The 22,470-nt window shown below is 39.2% G+C and overlaps 1 protein-coding gene across 4 annotated transcripts in view; it reads left to right on the forward strand.

Moving 5' to 3' along the window:
* fgf13a (fibroblast growth factor 13a) overlaps positions 1 to 22,470 on the forward strand; it is a 96,635-nt gene that overhangs the window by 45,843 nt on the left and 28,322 nt on the right. The window contains exon 1 of one of the 4 annotated variants that reach the window (XM_056769627.1): positions 20,620 to 22,364. The exons of the other annotated variants lie outside the window; for them this stretch is intronic. Within the exon in view, the coding sequence (XP_056625605.1) occupies positions 22,175 to 22,364 (190 nt within the window). The 5' untranslated portion in view covers positions 20,620 to 22,174. Of the gene's footprint in view, positions 1 to 20,619; positions 22,365 to 22,470 lie in introns of those variants that run through there. 4 annotated transcript variants of the gene reach the window in all.

Consider the following 22,470-nt stretch of genomic DNA (forward strand, 5'->3'; position numbering starts at 1 on the left):
TCCAGACCTGTATTGCATATTTTCACTTTGGAGCATGAAATGAGTATTGGTCCTGCTCTTCTGTTAATTGAATTAAATGGCAATGACGTTAAACTTAAAAACACTATAAAGTACAAGCTGGTACAGAATGTATTCATCTCTGGAGACCGGGTGCATTGCAGACTGTTACAAGCATTGGCATTTGATGTCACTAATGTGTTCATGCACCATCTTTAACCATAGATTTGCTAGATTTTGCTGCAGGTGAGGGTTTTTATGAATAATGATAGAAATTTAATTTAGTTTTTTACACAGAACAGAAAATATTGATTAAAGCATTACTTTGCATATAGGTTCACATTGCCTGTCCCCGTTCACTTTCATTGTGTGGCACAAATGTCCTTTAAACTTTATTTTTTCCACAGATTAAAGTTATTCACAACAACATAAGGGTAAATAAGGACAGAACGTTTATTTATGGTTGAAATATTATTTTGAATAGGATAAACATCTGAGCCCCTGTCTGCTGAGTTGGGATCAGTTTGTGTATTACAGAGACAGCTTGAACTGGAGAAATAGCTGCAGGTGCTCCACCCACAAGCTGAAAATCTGTTGCTGACTCCTAAAAAAAACACTTCCCCCGATCAGATTTAGGACACACGCTTTAGATCAGCACTGCAGACTATAATCCAGAAGTTGATGTTCACTATCTGTATAGGCTATATATCTACAGTATATCGGTCTCTTGTTCACTCTCTCTCTCAAACATCCCAACTTCTGTTCTCCATCATTTACTCCATAATTTACTACTTGCTTCTAAGGTCCTTTATCTTTTTGGCTTGCTCGACATTTACAAATTCACCTCTCGCTCAATATCTGCCTGATTTCTGTTTGTTGTCTGTTTTAACCTCTTGCCTTCTGTCTTTGTCTTTTTTTAAACTCTGGCTTTATCATTCTCAGAGTGTTTAAGAGGAATTGTCTCCCAGTGTCCCTTTACTCTTTCATATTTAATCCATAACTAAAAACAACTTAATCTAACCTATCCTCCGACCCATACGACTGTGTCTGTCGTTTGTCCCTTCCTCAAATACGACAAGCATTTACTAAATCAGAGCCTCTCCCTGCTGCAGGCAAAACTATCCCCTACCGTCATTATAAAATGTACATTTTGTGATTTTATTTTGCGTTAGTAGAATGTGTTGAGGTTTGATTTTTATTCCAATATGTCGTGATAACTGTATTTACTTTACTCATATTCAGGCATTTTGAGCAAGTATCGTAACACATTTATTTATGAAATAACATGAAACACATGATACAGATACAAAACAGTTCAAATGTTTAAAAAGTACAAATGTTCCAATTACAAGTGTACCGAGGTCAAACGATTGAATAGTATGAGAAAAAGATGCGAAAACGATCACCATCTGCTATCTTCCGGTTTCCGCTGTGTTTCCGGACATTCAAACAGAGATACACTTATATAGGGAGATGAAATGGTATTGTCATTCCAAAGCACCTTTCGAAGGAAAGCCTGCAACCATTAGCCAAAAATGTGTAATGTCTAGTGGTGACGCCGATACGCAGGAAAGGAGACAAGAGACTGTTTTTTTAATGGACTACACTGAATAAATGGTATGTATGATTGGCTGAGGATGTCTCATGTCATTCACTTTAGCTGTAACGCTTACTCCTATGGTAAGTATTACAGGCCCTTCTATCTCCCTATATAAGAGTATCTCTGATTACGTCATGCTAATTTTCAGTTCAGAAGGTTTACAGCTTTCCTTGTTTGTAATAGGTTTATACTGTTTGTTCATTTTGTGAAATAAAAACATGTGACTGTAGCTTTACTCCTGTGTTTTGTTTTATGGTAAGCGGTTGGATTGGGTGCTCTTGAAATATCTTTGAAGCCATAAACATTTATTAAAGATTGCATATCACAGGGAGTTTCTGGCGATCTCATATTAATCTTGAGTGCCTATGCAGTAGTATTGCATACATCGTATCTTCAAAGAGTATTTAGTTTGATCAAATTTATAATAGAGATACAGCGGTAGGATTATTACCAGGAAAACGCTGCTAGAGGTGGGACTATTGGGCAGAGTGGGACGGAACTGCAACACATCATCACATCATCCCTTCGTGTTTTGTATATTATGCCAACAAAACAAAGTCGTACTGTACGACTTAGTTTGACTTACCACGTGCAGTTCATGTCTATCTATCAGTTTCAAACGATCTACAAATCCAGCATTATTTCCACCGTTTATAAAACATCCATCACTGAAATTGCATGAACAAAAAGACACACCTAAACTTCACGATCGCAAGAGTAACGAGCTGTAGCACAGCCCATTTTGACAGCGCATATAACCTTGATGGTAAGCATGTCCGGTTTGTTGGTTGGCCCGTGCTTTCGGCCAATAAAACAAACAGGATCCTTGTGACGACACAGGGATTCAGAATTAGAAAAAACGTTCAGAAACAAGTTTGAGTGCTGGGGGAGTGTATTAAGTACAGAAATTCTAAGTCATACGTCCAACTCTTTTTTTAACAAGTTGACCATGTTAAGCATGAGAAGCCAGCACGTTTACATGTGTAATGACACCCGATGGGGAGAGACACGATAACACCAAAAGTCACTTAGATCCGGTTTAATGAAACATAGAAACATCCACAGGAAACAAAGAAAATCCACGGAACCGACAAACATGCTATACATCCACAGGAACAGAGCGTACAAACTTCCTTAGAGTTGTCTGATGTAAGCGTCACAAGGGGTATGAAACAACTATAATACAACAAGACCTGACAATGAACAGAACAAAACACAAGGAATATAAAGGGTCCAGGGAATGAAGATCAGGTGTGGGTGCAATCATCATTCTCAGGTGCGGGTGTAATCAAAGATGGAGACAAACTGCTGCAAAGGATTATGGGGAGTGTACTCTGTGACTGTTAAAGGTGCGGTGAATAAGAGTCCATGGAGTGAAAACACAGGGAAAGCTGGCAGGGGAACACAATGGGGGCAGACAGGACCATTACAACATGGACAACAATAATTTGATATTAACACGATGAGACAATAGTCCATTAAGAATGGACCATGTAAACAGAGCTTTTTGATTAATTTAGCTTAATCTAAAATCAATCGCAGTAAACACAAATCGAATTAAGACGGGTGGAGTACTGTTTTAGTCGCATTATCGAAGTGCGGTATAGGCATGTACACGGCTTAATCGCACTATTACCAGCGCGAATGGAACTTTCGCAGCACTTTTCGACAGGTTACACACACGCACGGCAGTAGACAACCATTTCGTTTTACGGCTTCAAGCAAGAAAGCACATTTTGGGGCCGAACGAAAACAAGAAAAATGTCAACAATTCTAGAAAATAAACGAAACACCAAAAATGTATGTGGTACCATGGCGAAGACGAATCGTTTGTTGATACATGAAATTATGGAGGGAAGTTCAGTGACGTTATGATGTATGCCATTAATCTAAATATGTAGTCTAACATGTAAAACAGTAACATTACAGGTATATTCTTAATGGCAACTCATGTAAACACCTAAATCGTAATATTAGCTTGCGATCTTTAAACCATTAATACTTTTATAAATGCAAAAATATATCCGTCTTAATCTAACTGGACAAAACACCATATGGGGTCGTTTTCATAACAATCGGTAGAAGGCACTTAAATTTAAAATGTGAACTTTTATCGTAATAAACTATTTGGGCAAATGACCTTTTGAGTCGTTTTTACTTGGAGGACAGGCTCTTATCCTAAATAGCACAAGCAAACCTTAGTACATTCAGACACTTGTTGTTTACAGGCTAAACGTTTTTGAAAGTTTTCAGGTATAACATCCTCTTTGTCACCATGGCTGACCACTTTTTGTGAATCACTAAGTATTAGTATTTTGAAATCATGACTAAACATGTTTATTTTTATTAGAAAATTAATTAAACAAATATCAATATATTAACACTATTACAAATGTGGAAATAAATATTCTAAAATAATCAAGTGAATTTTTATGGGTCAATAAAACCTATTAAAAGAAAATTCATAGACTGCTCTACCTGTTCTCATTGTTCATATTTTTCTCTGTCTGTGTAAGCATAACCAACCATCAACCAGTTATGCAGTCAAGTGATGTTGTTGTAGAGCAGATTCCCATCAAACACTCCAACATAATGCAGTTATAAACACCAAACATCAGATCCACGTCCGCAGCTCTACTCGGGCAGAATTTAAAACGATGGCTCGCTTGTTTATTTAACAAACCGCGTATATCAATAAAGCACTTGGCACCTTCACTCACTCTCCCACCTGTGTAAACAGCATTAGAGAGACTGATGAGCGCTGAAATTACATTACAACTGACCTCCGCTTCTCATTTCACCTGCTTCTCTGAAACCACACAACTTAACACTGTCATCACTTATCACACAAACACTAGACGTAATCAGATGAAGCTTATTCCGTAGTTTTTTTATCAGGCACACGGGATCAGGCTGAAACAATTTATATGAATAGTTGCATAAATAGAAAAGCATGAATAGTCATGGTTATGATAATGAGTGCAAGCTTTTTAGAATCACTTTAAATTATTTTGCAATAATCTTATTGTTTGGGATCAGAACAGCTTTAAATACACAAACAGGGACAGGAAGTCACACTGGAGCAAAGTACCTAGTGTTAACACTAGGGGTGGGAAAAAAATCGATATGGCGATTTATTATATATTATAAATTGTATATCACAGCGGAGAAGAAATATGAGCATAATGTAATGTATGTTATGTATAAGCAGGCGTGGTTAACTCAGAACTATATAGTTCAACTTTAGGCGAGCCGAGTTGAAACTTGCTTTGAAATGCACGATAATGCTCATAGCGTGAGCGCTTTGACGTGACGCACCGCAAACCCCCGTTTTGGGGGACGCGTGGGGAGTCACCAGAGACTCAAAGTCCAAAGACAAGCGCAAGAATAAATATACCTAAAGACAGAGAGTCGCAACACACAAAAAATGAACATCTTATAGATCCTTTTTTCCCGTCATTTACAGATGTTGTGATGTATTGTAATAGAATTGTCAAGCGATATATCTATTATCGCAGAATAGGAGCATTGTGATATTATCGGTATCGTGAGACCTGTATCGCGTATCGAATCATATTGGGAGGTACCCTGCGATTCCCACCCTTTGTTAACACGGAACCACCTGCAAAACATTTTCAAACAGACTGTAACAAGGTTCATTAAAAGGAAGGAAGGAGACTGGAACCGGAAGACATTTAAACATTTAATAAAGTAATAACAGCCGGCGGCCCCTCACGGCCGACCGGCGGCGAACAAAACATAAATACAAACATGTTCGGGCCCGGTCCTCTTTCTTCGACGGTCCGATCGCTCGTTTTCTTATATGCTCCCAATCTCCTACGTGATTCGAGACCGGTGCGCACACAGCTGGCGCTCATTAACAATACTCACCGGTCTCGAACCACGGTCTCGCCCCGCCTACTCCACTACACAGACTTTTCATCCAAAATAACTAATGGTAAAGTCATTGGAGTGACATTCTCCATATTACCTAGCTTAATGGTTCACTATAATAAACAAGATCGCAATCTTGATCCTAAAACTTTTACACAGCAAAGCAGGTGCAACTCTTTTCTGTTCAATCTCCACTGAGTCTCCTAGACCTCTTGTGGCTCCTGTAAAGATATCGGTTAAATCTGTAAACCATTTGCCAACATGACAACAAGTCTCTCCTGGCTTCACTGTAGTAATTCACTCAAATCCAGTAAAATGCTATGCCAGATTTTCACCTAAACCTTACTCAACAGCTTTAGATTAAATGTCTAAGCTGTATTTACTGATAGAGTTTGTCTTGCAGAGCCATAGAGATGTGTGCACTGTACATTATCTGAAGTGTAAACAGCCAGGCAGAGATGTGCAGTCAGCACTTTCATGACACATATCGCTTTATTACAGGATGTGCACACACACACAGGTTTGTATTATATTACTGTAATACAACAGGGGACATGAGGATATCCTTTGGACCCCCAACATACTGTAAACCTACTGATACCTCATTACTACATACAACTGCGGAAAAAAATAATAGACTACATCAGTTTGCATTTAATCAGCATTGCTGCATGCATTTAAAAAAAATCTAGATAATTCCATTTTCATTTTTGTTTTATCACGAATATGAATAACAAGTTTGGAATTCATATACCGGAAACATTGCATCTTTTTTGTTATTTTGACCTGTTTGTTCTGTTTAATTTTTTTGCGAATGCAGGCAAATAAAACAATATTTTTTAATTTGGGAATTTGGAAGAAGTCACAGAATGAAACACGTACCCATAAATAGTAAATTCTGAATTTTCAAAAAAAAAAATGGTCTGCAGGTTTAGGTGAAACATAGTATTTATAGTACCGATTTTTTTGCAGTTTTTGCAAAAAATTGCATGTCCACTCACATTATAAACACCACCACACACACTGCAGTTTCCCCTCTGGATCTAAACTCTCACAAGAAGAATCATCCATCAAATCTGATAGCCTCAAGTAGACACCTTTACTCTGTACTCCGATTGACTGCCTTGTGTGCATTTTGTACTGTTGGAAATTCTAACTTTGCCTTTGGCTCCATGAGTCCCAAATGAGGCTGTGGTGCATTAAAATAGAAAATGTGTGAGTATTTGATAAAGAACAGCAAAACGTGTGAATGGGAGGAAAAACAGGCCAGGTCTGGCTCATTTAAAGCCTATGAGCCTGACTCCCTCTCTTACCCTCAGCTGCGCACACGCTCGGTCTTTTCCTCTCGCCCACACCAGTATATTCCAGCTGCCTGTTTAGATGGGTAGTTATGAGTCATCTCCCCACACAATCTCACCTCTTCACATCGTTCATCAACCTGTTTCACACGTTCTCTATCCCACCTGCTGAGATGAACTGAGAAAGTGTGGGTAACTGCTGTCCTCCTCTCTCGGCAAACGGCTCCGAAAACAGCAGCACTGGGATGCTGAATCTGTGCTTTTTTCAAGCTTCAGGTGTGCGAGAGGAAATATTCCACCCCGTCAGAGTGGAGATCAATAGCCGAGCACTCAGCTCATATTTAAAAGTAAATTGTACGCTTGTCTAAGCGGTGCCACTTTACACCTGGGTGATGCCCCCATTTCCACTGAAATGTTTACAGCGAAATGGCTGGAAAGTTTCATTACCCAACTATCGCAATTGTAGAGGCGGAAGACACGTGCAAACATCGGTGATAGTTGAACCGCGTGACCTCACCATGTAATAGTCCCAGCCGATGGGCCATCGGGACACAATGGCATGGGGAAATGACCCGAAGCACCTTCTCCCGCGGTGGATCACGCAGGCCGGCAGGCTAAGGCCTTGTCAGCACTGATTTACACAGACACATAATTTGGAGCATCGTCTCAGCTGCCAGTGCTGGTAAAGGATCTGAGAGTGTTAGGCACGACGGAAAAGGCAGCATTTATGTCTGCCAGCAAGATTCTTTCATTTTCACTTGCCAGCAATATAATATAAAAATAGAAAAGAACCCAGAGGCGTTTTGTCTTTAATTGATTTTGTAAGAAATCTCTGAGGTTAGGGTGGCTAAACAGCACCTAAAAGGGGTCTAAAAAGGTGCTTAAATATCCAATATTTTAGGATCAGGTCAAGTCAGGTTTGTTATAGCTTTTCTGTAGCTCAGTGGTATGAGCATTGCGTTAGGTTGTTCGTTCGATTCCAGGGGATTGCAAATACCTATATAAAATGTATAGATAAAGCAATGTAAGTCGCTTTGGATAAAAGCCTGTGCCAAATGCATAAATGTAAATACCTTGACAAGAATGTTATACAATCAACTACAGCTTTTAGTTTGTTTTATGTGCCGTTTGTTTACACTGGTAGCATCTTTGCGGCCGGTTTCACATACAAGGCTTTGCAAAGACTATGTCTGCAAAAAATAAGGACATTTAAGACATTTAATATCGGTGCATCTCTAAATGTAATATTATAATACTTAATGTAAATATGATTCAGACTGGTAAAAACCTGTGCACCAGAATCTCTAAAGTTGCACGAGCCAAACAGTTTAGAGAATGTGCCAGATGGAGAAAGGGCTTGCCAGTTTTGTTCAGTATGCATTAGAGAGTGAGTAAAAACACTTCATTCTTAGGCTGTCAACAAGACTAGAACCCGCAATTTTGTGATCCTTTTCCTTTTGGGATGAATACGACTTTTAAAATATACTTAAACTAATACCATCTCACAGAAATACATTATCAGTCTATCATGTGACAGGAAGTAGATCTTACCAGGTATGATCTCATTTCTGAGTTGAAGTACTTGCACCAGGGGTGCAACTGCGCTTTTTCCGAGGGCTTTCAGACTCTCCCGAATGCAGTTATAAAGAGATATGTGGAGGTGAACTGACACTAACGTTTATAAATCATACATTATAATATCATATACATTATATGAATGACCTCTCAGGGAACCTTAAATAACTTAAAGATTTACAAAGATGACATGATATAACGTTAGCAATATTTATCCACTTGGATATCGTTGTCCTCATTTTATGCATGCGACTGTCACACAGTGAGCGGTTGACATAATAACTTGATTAAAAAGTACATAACTAGGGATTTTTAAGGTCTTACTTTGGTTTATGTAGTGTCCAACAACAAGTTTATGTACATAAAAGGTGTAAAATCAATATTATTTTGTTATAATAGGCAGTTATTCTTACCTTACTTCATGACTGAGTCTCAAATGATTCGTTCCGTGATTCGTCCGTCTAATCCCCTCCTTTCCGTTAGCCTAGTCTGCTGTGATTGATATACCGCGAATGAGGCTCACAAGCTAAAGTGTTTAGGGGAGAAGAGTGACGTTTTCGCGCGCAGTCTTAGCAAAACGTAGGCGGGTACGTATATGTCGTGATGTAAATCAAGGTACGTCTCGTTTGCATGATTCCAAGCCAATAAATTCAAAGTAACTTTAAGTTATTCATCCACCTTGGCAGACTGCTTACTTACACACGGCATGACATTAACATGATCTCATGCTATGTACTCTTTAAATAAAAAAATATTTGTTGAACTCGTTTAAAATGCTAGACAAGAATTTCACTAAAACGTTTTATATATCTGTATATAAATAACGTGTTACCCTATATAATTACGTTTTATAAAAAACGTTAAATAATATTTTGCCACAATGGCGCCCCCCTTTGTGCGGGGAGTTTTGTGCTTCTTAAACGCTGTCAGATAAAGACTAGGCTATATTCAGACTAAAGATACATTTGATTTTGAGGACCATAGACCTCTCCCCGTCCTGCATCTGAACAAAATGCTCTGTGATAAACTATGTGCACTGCTGTAGGTTTAGCAATAACCCTTCTCAATGGGCCAGTTATATCTTTACAGACAGGATAAGATTCAGTGTATTCATCCACTCCAGGCGAGCAGCTATTTATAGCTAATCCTGAAGTGACTGGAAAGAGGGGGTGAGGCTATGTTCTGGGATGCGTACCCAGGGCACATGCAGGGAAAACAGGATAGAAAGAGACCGATTCCTTGCCTTTGTAGGTACAAGAAGGATAATCAACCACTATCGTAAGCCACATGCCATCACTATGGGCTATAGGGCCCGTCATATTTTTTTCGCAGACTGTCACAAGGTGGTGTTTAGCCGGTCCATCTTAGACTAGCTAGAAACTACCTATCAGATTTTTCCGGTAGGATTTGTATGTTGTTATCCTCTGTCATTCATCATTCAATACCAGACTATAGCAAATGTATGACTTGGTTGATAAAAAAACATGCGCTTGCTTATAATTCTCTGAATCAGAATGCAAGACAGAAGAGTTGAGAATGCTGTTATCAGCGAACAAAATCAGATTTGTGAGTGAAAGATTGAGCAGCGAGCGGGAGAATGAATGAACACATCAGGATGCAAAGGCCCAACCGGAGCGTGGGAGAGAGCGTACACGAGGCTGACAGAAGGCCATGAGTGATGACAACACACTCACACAGGCCTGAGGCTGAGTCTGCAAAACTCAAGTATACACCCCCACCCTCACATCACAGCCAGGCACACATTCACTGAAAGAACACACTTCGAACACCTGACCATGCAAAAGCAACACTGCCGAGTGTGATTTTATATCTGTTGACAGCAAGTGTAATATACAAAAATCTGCACTAAATATGCACTCAATAGAAAGATAGTATAAACAGATGTAAAAATATTTATAACAAACAACAAAATAATTTGCATTTAAACAAAACTTATCACAATGCTACATCAAGTAAAGAAACATCAGATGAGATGTGGTTGTTAAAATTCTGTCTCATCTCATATTTGTTTGCGCCACACTGCTTTTTCAACTATTTTGAAAACAACTTCCGTAACTGAACTAAATTAAGGTCTTGTTTTAGGGCTTGACAACATCTTAGCACACTACATAGTGCCTGTCCGTCAGAAGTGTTGGAACACAGTGCATGTGCGCTGTCTCTCTCTCAACCTCTTTTCACTTGTATATCCATTAGATGTGAAAATGTCTGATCAGCTGTCACAGACGTATGCCTTGAGTGATGTAAAACACAGCAATCGAGCGCCATCGCAGGACCAGAATGAAAAATGCATTGCTGATGATGGTCTTATAATCTGAGTGATAACACTGGCCTAATAAATGTTATCCCTCTGGCAGTGGCCGCACGCTTTATCGGCTGATTAGCGAGGACCGCTGGATAACTCTGTGGCTTTGTGTGATGATCTGTACTTAAGCCTTACTGATTTTATAGTAGCGTAGGCTGACTTCTGCAATGAGTCCTTATTATAGCAGATGTTTTTAAATGGGATCAAATAGATGTAAGCAATCAAAAAGTATGCCCTATCCGCTCTGTTTAAGGAAAAATAATTCATGGTATTGCAGCACTTGGGGGTGAGCCCTAATCGCTTAAATTTGTCTCTTGGCCATCCTCAGAGCTAAGCATACACTGTAAAAAATCGGTTAAAAAAAAAATCTGTCAGCTGGAGTGACAAACATAAACCGTAAAAAAATGTTTCTACAATTGTGTAAAATATTTTTTATAATTGTGTATAGACAAGTCTAGTCTAAATTATTGTGTTATGCGTGACAATAAAAGGATTCGACTTGCTTTGAGGTTAATATAAGGATATATAATAAATAGTTTACTAGTAAATTTGCAGTCTTTTTCTGTAATTTTACAGTTTTTCACAGTATTTCAACTATAAAAAAAATGGTAAAAAATGTGAAATTTTCTGGCAGGTGGGATCCAGAAATAAACTGTAAAATAACAGTGTTTGCCTGTAAAATTAAATTTCCCCATTTTCTTGTATATGTATATTTTTTACCATATTTCTAAAATGTATGAAGAACTATCGAATTCAGTTTTTTACAGTTTACGTGGAAAATCTGTAAAATGAAAAAATATTTCACAGTGTAGTCTCAAAATCAATCTGGTAATTGATTCCGATTCATCAGATTTGGCATTCCCTTGAAATATAAATTTGAATAAACCTTTGTCTCTATATTCATGAAAAAAATAAGTTATTTCTTAATTTTTGTCTTGTTTGCAAGTACAAATGTCCAAAAATTCTTGAATCTTTAAGTGATCAAAATTTATTGATCAAAATTGCCAGTGGGGTAGTAAAAATAAACTTGAATTAAGGTTATACTTGAATTAGGTAAATTTTTCTTACCCCATTGGCAGACATTTTGGGGTTTTAAGCACATTTAGTTTTAAGCTCAAGTTTTGTATTTCTTCCCAGAAAACAAGACTTACATCTTAAGTCATTTTGCCTCCCAAGCAAGTGCACCTCAACTGAAGAAATGTTAGACATTTTTATTCAAAAACTGTTTCTTGCTAAATAGCCATGTAATAAATGAATTATTCTTATTACATAATGCTTCATTATCGGAAATAAACATTCGATCATCTCCAAAGTTATCATTAATATATTATCCTAAATATATCTGAAATTACCTTATTTTGCATTAATGACAATAATGTATGTACAAACGTACATTATGTCTTATTTAATACCCTCTGGACTCCGGCATAAACATGTCTTACAAAGAAAGGTAAAGGTAGAGGAAGAAACAGACACAAACACATAGAGTGAGAGAAGTTAAGGTTGAGAAAGCTTTACAATGTGCACAGACTGAGATATTGAAGCATCAACCCAGACGGCGTCTTGGCACAGAGCTTTGTTCTTGCCCCTCACTGCTTTATTGATGTCAAAATTATTATTATTCCACTGGCTTTCAGCAATGAGAGCGCCTGCAGCTAAAGGACTGCTGTATTTTTATAAGGCAGCAGATGAGCGCAAAGAGTGGCAGAATCAAAGGAATTTCAACTGCTGTTTACTCCTCGACCTCATACTCAGACGGCTCATGTTGCATGCGCGTCTGTTTAGATCACAAACTACGCAGGGTGGAATAAAGAGAAAGGATGGGAAACGATAAAAAGAGAAGGGAAAGGCGAAAACTTTGTATAATGCATTTGCTTTGCACATTTATGCCAGTCCATAGAGAAATATGAGATGCATACCGATTACTTTTTTAACTGTGTTGCAACGAATTGCATTTCACATTCTTTCTTCCCATTTAAATGCTGAGATGAGAGTTATACGAGAAAGAAGAGGCAACAATTTATTCATGTGCTGCAGAGTAACTGCTCTATAGCCTCCTCCCCAACGGCTTCTGAACAGGTGGTGCTTTCTGAGTTGAAGTCCGTGGGAGAGAGCAAAGACAAATCAAATAAAGAAAGTTAAGAAGATCAGCATGCCAAGCAGGCATCTCAAAAGCAGCATAGGAGTGTTGCCTTGCTCACGATCTCTCCTGAATTCTTGTTTCTGGGGAAAAAACTGTGTGTTTGAAAAAAGTCCATCAATAATGCAGAAGGTCAGATCTACTCGGGCTCTACTGCTTAAATCAAAGCCGCCGCAGTTCAGATTCATTAAAGGAATTGGAGCCTCAAGTTTTCAAGTGATGAAACTGCAATCAGACATTTTTTGCTGGGATAACTCAATTGCTCGAGGCGGTTTTACCTTAGGCAAAGGTAGAGTTTGATTAGTGATCGAATCCACTAAAATCATAGGTTTTCCGAAGACCCCCAAGGGACCTGCAGAAGCTTTCAAGGGGTCCACAGAAAATTCCAGAGAAAAATATGTTTCATTACTAAGTGTTTGTCTCTTTTTTGCTATACATGCATCTTTTTAGTGAGTTCTACTCTCTATAGTTTCATTCTTCTTCAAACTCAAAGTGAAATTTGCTACAGGACAAATTCGTTTGAATTGAAAATTCCTCTTCTGGGTTATATACAGCCAACAAATGTAGTCAGTATTGAAAATTGATAAACAATATATTGTCTTTACCTTATCACATTTTATCTTATATTTTACAACTTCCATCCATCCATCCATTTTCTACCGCTTATCCGTGGCCGGGTCGCGGGGGCAGCAGTCTAAGCAGGGATGCCCAGACTTCCCTCTCCCTAGACACTTCCTCCAGCTCTTCCGGGGGGACACCGAGGCGTTCCCAGGCCAGCCGGGAGACATAGTCCCTCCAGCGTGTCCTAGGTCTTCCCCGGGGTCTTCTCCCGGTGGGACATGCCCGGAACACCTTACCGGGAAGGCGTCCAGGGGGCATCCGGAAAAGATGCCCGAGCCACCTCAGCTGGCCCCTCTCGATGTGGAGGAGTAGCGGATCTACTCTGAGCTCCTCCCGAGTGACCGAGCTTCTCACCCTATCTCTAAGGGATCGCCCGGCCACCCTTCGGAGAAAGCTCATTTCGGCCGCCTGTATCCGGGATCTTGTTCTTTCGGTCATGACCCACAGCTCATGACCATAGGTGAGAGTAGGAACGTAGATTGACCGGTAAATCGAGAGCTTCGCTTTGCGGCTCAGCTCCTTCTTCACCATGACAGACCGGTACAGCGACTGCATTACTGCAGAAGCTGCACCGATCCGTCTGTCAATCTCCCGCTCCATCCTTCCCTCACTCGTGAACAAGACCCCCAGATACTTGAACTCCTCCACTTGAGGCAGGAACTCTCCACCTACCTGAAGTGAGCAAGCCACCCTTTTCCGGCTGAGAACCATTTTACATGCTTATTTTACAACTTATCTGACAAAGTTTAAATGTTTCTTTATACATAACAAATTATGGATAAGTATTTTAAAAAGGGGTCCCTCAAAAATGGTTAATCTTATTTGGGGGTCCTTGGCATTATAAGTTTGAAAACCACTGCAGTATTCTGATTATTCTTTTGCAGAAGAACAATTTTGCTTGTGGAATGTTTTTAGATTTTTGTATAAAGAAGTATATAAATGTTTGTGTTGAGGCAGAGTTTGTTTAAGCGGTGTGAAGGTTTACCCACTTTCAAAATCCGTCAGCCTACTTTCGAATGTCCTGAATGTTTGTTGGGTCAGTGTGAAACCGAGCACGTATCACATCTCTGCCTGTTGCTGTGGTGATCGGTAAGCAAAGCTCCAGTGCTGGCTCTGACAGAGCTTCTCTGCAGATGAAGACCCAGCACATGTGATGAAGTCAGCTCCTTCCTGCTGACTCCCAGCCTGCTCCACTGATTCACACTCAGTCATCACTGGAAAGCTATGCCAGGCCTTTACGCAATGATACCAAGCGTGGCAATGAGACATCGGATATATTTTGGAGGAAGCTCAGCATTACCATGGAAAATAAAAACCGCATGCCACACTAAATGGATTTTGCGTATGATCATCTGGAGAAAACTAATCAGATTGCTTGCGCAACCTCCACGTCTGTTTCAGATGATCAGGGCTATTTCTGGAGCAAATGCCACTGCGGTTGCTAAGCTTGGCATCACACTTTCTAAGACCGGTCATACTGGAGCACACAGTTATAACAATGGGCTGTGATACAATCGTCACCTCTGAGCAGACGTGGTAGACGGCGCTAATCCTCGCCTATCTGTCCAGATCAGCTGGCTTTGTTTCTCTCTCTTCTTCATCTTGTAACTCATTTACAGTCTGTTGAATTAGCATTAGCCGGGTCATCTGGCCCTCATTTCCAACCGTTTCCTGACTGGGATTCGATATAGGTCAGTGGCCCCTCACAAAGCCTCCGGTCCGGCCCGGATGCCAGGATGGAAATAGAAAATTAGTTATTAATATCCTCAGGTAGTGTGTAATTCAAGAGCTCATGATTATTGCGGAGGGAATCCTGCCGGAAACATGTGTGAGTTTGCAGACATAAAGTGATTTTCATTCTCATCTTGGCAATTAACTAGATTGGGCCATGGGCTCAGAGCCATTAAAGATGTGTAAGCGGGTCACACTGAATAAAAGCAATGAGTGCTTTCATAACCTTATTCAATGTCATTATAAGTTAGTATTTAAAACTAGCTATAATGTATACATACTATAATCTGACAGCATTTGAGATTTGTCTAAATGAGGTTCCATGCTAGTAAATTCACTGAAATTACTAACATTTGCAAACTCTCTCAAAACTGCACTCCAATATGTCAAATTAGAGTAATGCTCTAGAAAATTCGACTCAGTCTTGCCCAGTGTGCCGGAGTTTGGCAGGATATTAGTGTTTAAATGCACTGTGAATGGGTCTTAAAGAGAGCCGAGGTGCTCTTTGAACTTTATCGAGTTTTTTATAACGGTACAAATTCATACTTAATCGGTCTCATAGTAATCGAATACAGTAATGCACACAGCATTTTTATTTACAGCTTTTGTCTTTTTTTTTACTTTTTATTTTATGTCATAACTTTTTGCAATTGGGCCACTTGTGTACTGTGTCTTTCTTTCCCTGATATCCACTTTCTCTGTCCCGTGATGGTAAAATGGGGTACAACCTTCCAACAGCAACCCAGAAACAGCAGTAACGTGCTATCTTCACTATGCAGAGCATACATGGCCCCATTCTGAGAAACTATCCACCTGCTGATTCCTGGCATCATGGACTTTTCCAATATTTTCTTGATTGTTGTGACTTTATTTTGAATCGTTTGTTTATCAATGGTGTCTGATAAAGAGGAGACCAGATGGTTGCTTGCCATCATGCTGCGCAATATGAACTTCTGATTTCTGGCTCCAAGCCATGTTGTACGAAAACTTGGACCACACATTGTGAAATGAGCAATAATTCTAGTTTATTCTGATGAAAAAAAGTGAAACGGTACAAGTGTGACATACAGCTGCTGAATCTTGGGCCTGCAGATTATTCATTCAGGTCAGATGGGCCCTTGTGCAGAGCTTCTGTGTTGTGTGCTGTTTTACAGCTCATTTGGTCGTGCAGATTGAAACTTCTCCCACTTGTCAAAAGAGCACGAGCTGTCAGGCTGGGCCAATGACTTTATCTGTGATTTACACAGGAAATGGCAGATCTGGTGCTGTTTTGTCACTGTGAACACGTTACCTTATGTAGATCCTGTAGATAATTGTGATTACGACAGCTTGTCAGATAACAGTTTTATGCATTTGGACTACACTTTTGTTTAAAATGAGATGAGACCGTAAATTTAGTTTTGCTTTAGGGTAAATAGGGTAAATGGAAAATTGTCATTGTCTGCTAAAAAAATTGTCGTCTGGTTAGTGCTGGACTCTTTCTCACCCCTACTGATGACAAAGTGCGTCTGCTGTTTTAATGAGAACAGGCTGATAATTGGGGCAGTGTTGACTTTATGATGTACATAACTGCTAAACCTCCTTTTGTGATCTTCCTTTCCTTGTCACAGTGCTGCACACTATTAATGTTTAATATGTACGACTTGCAAAAATGATCAAATTAAGATTAATTCATAAAGACATGGTGGAAAAGATTGCGCTTTTTATTACTTCCAAATCTTTTCCTCTTTGTCTTTCACTCACTGCTTTGCATTGATCACTTCCTCATAATCTTTCAATGATCACAAATATGTACTGTTTCTCTCATTCTGGTGCATTCACCCCATTATCTTATTTTTCCAATCTCTCCCATTCATGTCTTCCAAATACACTTTATTTGATTTCTCACAGTGTAACACTTATTACACCAGTGGATCACACTAGACTGTATCTGACAGGTAACCTGAAAGTGGACATGGTTTTAAAATCCCATTTTGTCTTTAAGGAGAGTGAGCGATCGAAAGAGAGTGGAGGAGGGAGAAATATGGGGTAATGGAGGGTTGAAGAGGTTTGAGGATGGTACTCCCCCTCCCCCGCCTCACACACGCTCACTCATACAGACACTGTCGCCATGACAACACCTGCCACTGCCACAGTGCTAGTGGCCAACTCTCAACAGAAGGTCCTTCTGTTTTTAGCATCAGCACGATGCTGTGAGCTCATATGGACCATATGAATACATATTTCATATTCACATTCTTTTTTTTCTTTGAGTTTTGATCTTAATCTGTGTTGATTTAGGTCTTTAAAGTTTAGGAATGAAATCTTATATCACACGGACCTGCAGTGATCCTATTTTAAACATAAACATTATAATGCATGAATCCTAAAAATTTAAAATTTGATTTTAAATATTACCTGACTTTCTCTACTATACTGGCCTTCCCTGAGGTTGTGTCTTAAACATAAAGAGCGTCTTTAATGCAGAGGTCAAAAGGCCATTATCCACGCATCTCAAGTCCATAAACAACAGCACCATCGTGTGGCCATAGACCTCACACACATCTTTTCTGGCAGCTGGGAGGGATGATGTCATTGTTTGTGGTGCTGCTTGAAGAGAAGGCTGTATGATGCTGATATCCTTTTTAAAAGAGTGTTTTTTTTCATTATCCTTTTTATGTCAAACCTCGTAATAACTACATAATGTGTGAAAAGGTAATATTGCCTATGCTTTGTTATAGCTGTATCCTGTTGAGGTGCTCATACCCACAGCAATGGAACTCATGTCTATGAGGTTGCTTTGTATGGGTTGTTTCTGCAATTCAGACATCCATAACAAACACCAAATACAGCTGGTCCCGAGGTAAAATAAAAAAAAGATACACAATTATCGGATTTTGTATCACCTGGAGATGAAGACAGTGGCACAGATCTGGTAAAATCAGCAGTTTATTGAACAGTTGTATTGTTCCTATGAAACAGTGTCTTGCAGTTTCATCAGAGCTGTTGTGAGATAAATAATAGACCGGCTTCCTTCTGTCTTATTGTCTGATTGCATTTAGCCATCATTTCCTGGCCGCCATAGATAATCTGGTTAGTCTGTCTGATCAGACATCATTTTCATGATGCCTTTTGTCTGTACTTTATGGTTGATGTTAGATCAGCTCTTTTCTGTCTATATTCCTAACCTCAAACGTATTACCCCGTGTGACAAATTATGTTTTTTTTGTTAAATGAAGTAAAATGACAAAACTTCATTATGTTCTTAGACGGTATTTATGAGAACAATTTGGAAGAACTGTTGATATTTTATAGCCATATATTTATTGTCATATAGCCTACATTTATTGTTCATAAAGGATAGTTTCCGTTTGTTTGTTAGTTTTCCAATGGATAGTTACAGAAAATCTTATTATTGAGTTATCGTAGCTTGAAAATGCAAGGTAGATGGAAGTGATGATTCTTTCCTGATCCAAAAGACAGACTGCAGAGGTTTATTATAGCTCTATGGCTCCATCTGGTGGACAAACTAGAAAACGTTAAAACTTTTAAAGCATTGATTTGTAAATATTTTCCACTTATAATGGATGCTTAAATATTTAAATATTAAGAAAGTTGGATTGCACAGCGCAAAACCATTGCTTACGATTTTATATACAAACAAGCTAACAAGAGTCCATATCTGACCATAATGTGGATTTGTTGAGTTTGTTACCTGCTTTATCTCAAATCTGTGGCAAAGCATCCCGAGTAAACCTCTTGTAATGTTTAAAATATAACGCTATTTCTATTATATAACCATATTTTGATGCATCCTTTGATATATATATACAGTCTGTATAAAGGTGGGGGAAGGTCAGAGACACTGTTCTGACTTTCAAGGATTTGCCTCATTTAACATACTTGACTGCAGCCATGAACATATTGATTGTTACATGTATTCTGGGCACTGTTTGACTTGACATTCAAGGCCAAGTTTTATTTATTAAATTACTCCATCTAACCCTTGGTTTAATTTCTTATTCACCCACACTTGTTAAAATGCAGAACTTTAGTTGGTTTAAAACTGGCTAATGGTTCACATTGTTTTTGTCACAACATTAATTTCAGGACTACATTGTAGTTATTTGGCTGTTAAATCTATTATTTCAATGCTTATGGCATCGTTGAAACCATAAGGCTTATCAAAACAACAAAAGTGAAAAGCACTGCTGCTGTTTGCTGTAATATGTGCGGATGCTATGATGTCTCTGAGTGGAGAATGGAAGGTCTGGTATAACTGGTTTACACGACCCATTAAAGGATCACTTTACAGCCGTTTTTTTTGTAACGTGAGAGGAACGAAAGCTCGGCTCTAGTAGGAAGTAGTGTTCGATTTGCTCCCAGCAATTTTGACCCAGAGCGCTGCAGTTTAGTGAACACACGCCCAGTGTTTGCCGGATCAACAGCGCTAGCTTCCCAATGAATCTTTAATGACCGCTTTAGAAGTCGTAATGGCGAGTCACTAATGTCCATTAATGATTTCTGAATGCAGCTGGACCCGCCTTGATGACCTCTCGTCAGTTCCATTAGGATTTCTTTGCTGAAAACTTTGAAAACATCCTCCTGCTCGCACTGAATCATCACTCACGTTCAGCGTTTTAACGTTTTAAAGGCTAAACATGACTTTTCCTCTTAGAAAATCAACGTCAGGTAAGGCATCGCTTTTTGGGCACGTTTTTAGAAATAATTAAAAACCATCAAAGTTTAGATCCTTTCGCTTTCTTAAAATGTGTCATATGCATTGCTCGTTTATTTGTTTTAGTGTAAACTTTTCTCGTAGCGCATTGTTTTGGGCGGGCGGTGGTCCTGACTGCTGCTGCTGTCCGAGGTGCTGAACCACTCATGGCTCATTTGCAAGCTGTGCATAGTTCTCCATACCGTCTTATTACAATCCGTTTTCTTTATAGTTTTCTAATCAACGTTTTTTCGATCCTCTTTGCATTTCTTTGCCTCATTAGTAATTAATTCGTTTTACATTTACATTTAGTCATTTAGCAGACGCTTTTATCCAAAGCGACTTACAAGTTGGGTAAACAATGGAAGGGATTGGGTCAAACATTAGGACAACAAAAAGCATAAGAGCAATAAAACATGTCTCACAAAGCCTACTACAGTGTACAGAGCCAAGTTTGTTTATCTAGGCATGCTTTTTTATTTATTTATTTTTGTATTAGATATTGCAGAAAAGATGGAATATAAATAAGTTGTTTTAAACTTAAAATATGATTTTAAATAACATTAAACTTTCTTAAAGTGAAATGTGATTTATTGCTCAAATCACCGAAATTAATTTTGTAATGTGTAATAAATCACAATTTCTTATTTAGATAAATCAACAGTGGATCATGTGGCGGCCAAATTTCTGGTACTTTTCATAATTGATCTCTTAATTAACATTATATGCCTTATTTTTCTTCAGTTACGTGACATCTGTGTTTTATGTCATTTGTAATCCGGTCTGAATGTTTCCAAATTGTCGAGTGGATTTGTTATTTCGTTTTGAAAAGTATTGATTGTTCGGTAGATGGCGCTATTGAAGAGGAAGATAATTCATGAGACGCAGAAAAAACACTTGGGCTCTGATGTTGAGGACATCCTATAGTCAATCAGTTAACAGTGATTCTCAAAGACAGCATCAAACTCGCAATTTATTACAACTGCACCACATTTTGTAAAAGGACAACAGTAATACAAAATAAAAAATGATTTATGACAAAATAAAAAGTCGTTGTAAGAGTGCCGTTTGCTTATCTTCTCTTCAGACTAGTGCTAATATATTGTTAAACTTTTTAACTGCACAGAATTATGTTTGCACGTAGTGCGCGCAATGCATATTAACGCGTGTTGTTTTGAGTGATTCAGAAGAGTTGTGTCTTTGCCACATCCAGGAAAACCACTACCATGGCAACCCACATCCGTCCAATCAGGACATCGCAAGCGCGTTGTTTCCACGCGAGCCTTTACGTTGTGGGCAAGAAACGGCACACATTTTACTCATATAAGTCTAACCAAAGTCTGAACAATGCATACGCCTGTTCAGCATCTTATATCTTGATCATAATACTGTAAGATATGCGCGTGTAGTCGTCTCCGTTACTCTCTAGGAGGTGCAGCGCAATTGATTTGTCAGTTCGTTAAATATTGATTCGCCCTTCCCGACTCACGTTCACGCGTTATGGAAATAGTAAAGAATCGAGTTCTACTTGACAGTTCATGCACATTGCACAGGTGTTATCGTGTTTTGTTCCCCATCATCCGTCGCCCACCGCCCCCATCTGACTGACAGAAAGCGTTCAACGTGAGTTGGATGCCTCGAATAAACTGAAAGGCGTGTTTTTATTCTTCTATGTGTAGTTTTACGAAATTGACTATTTTCATATCATCATATTAAGAAATGTGAGTCATTCTCGATGTAGTTGACGGGACCTTCAGTACAGATGGATTAAGAAGATTAGTTAGAAACAGTAATTCCCTCACGAACACCCCCACACACAAAGCGCGCACACGCTGGAGCGTACTCCTGCGCTCGCTAACAGGTGTTTGACTTACATGGCTCTCTGTCCTGTGTGCTGTGACCGGCTGCTTCGTGGGATGCTGCACAACGCGTGTTCGCTGTTTGGAGGAGCATTTTATTCGTCGAAATGGGCAGATAGTGACACTATCGAGGGACAGGCGCGATTAATCTGAACGTAGACCCCTTTAAGGACTTTCTCTTGCGAAGAAGAACCGCAACGTTAAAGAGATGCGCGAACTATTACCTACATAATTGTGCACGGACTCTTCAAACTATATTGCTTTACTAGTCTGTGTGGGTATTTATCACTCTAACTGATGAACAATGGCAGTGAATTGTGCATGAGGAGTCGGATGTGATCTTAAGTCAAATATTTCCATAAAGAAATCTGTTGGGGAGGAGGTGGTCAAACGAATTGTGTCCGCTGAAAGTTTTCTTGTGTCGCACCGTCAAACTGGCAATGGCTGCGGCGATCGCCAGCTCGCTTATTCGGCAGAAGAGACAGGCGAGGGAGCGTGAGAAATCCAACGTCTGCCGCTGCGTGAGCAGTCCGAATAAGACCAAAGGAACATGCGAGAAACCCACTCGTATCAGTGTTTTCTCCAGAGTCAAGCTTTTCGGCTCCAAGAAACGAAGGAGAAGACGTCCAGGTCTGACGTTACCTGTGTTCTTATTACCTTGTCTGTAGACTATGGCCATTATAACTCCATGATCTTCATCATCATTATTGCAACCAGCATAGTCATAGTCTTTACT

The sequence above is a fragment of the Triplophysa dalaica genome, chromosome 16 (assembly GCF_015846415.1).
Source record: "Triplophysa dalaica isolate WHDGS20190420 chromosome 16, ASM1584641v1, whole genome shotgun sequence".
In the NCBI taxonomy this organism is placed as follows: Eukaryota; Metazoa; Chordata; class Actinopteri; order Cypriniformes; family Nemacheilidae; genus Triplophysa; species Triplophysa dalaica.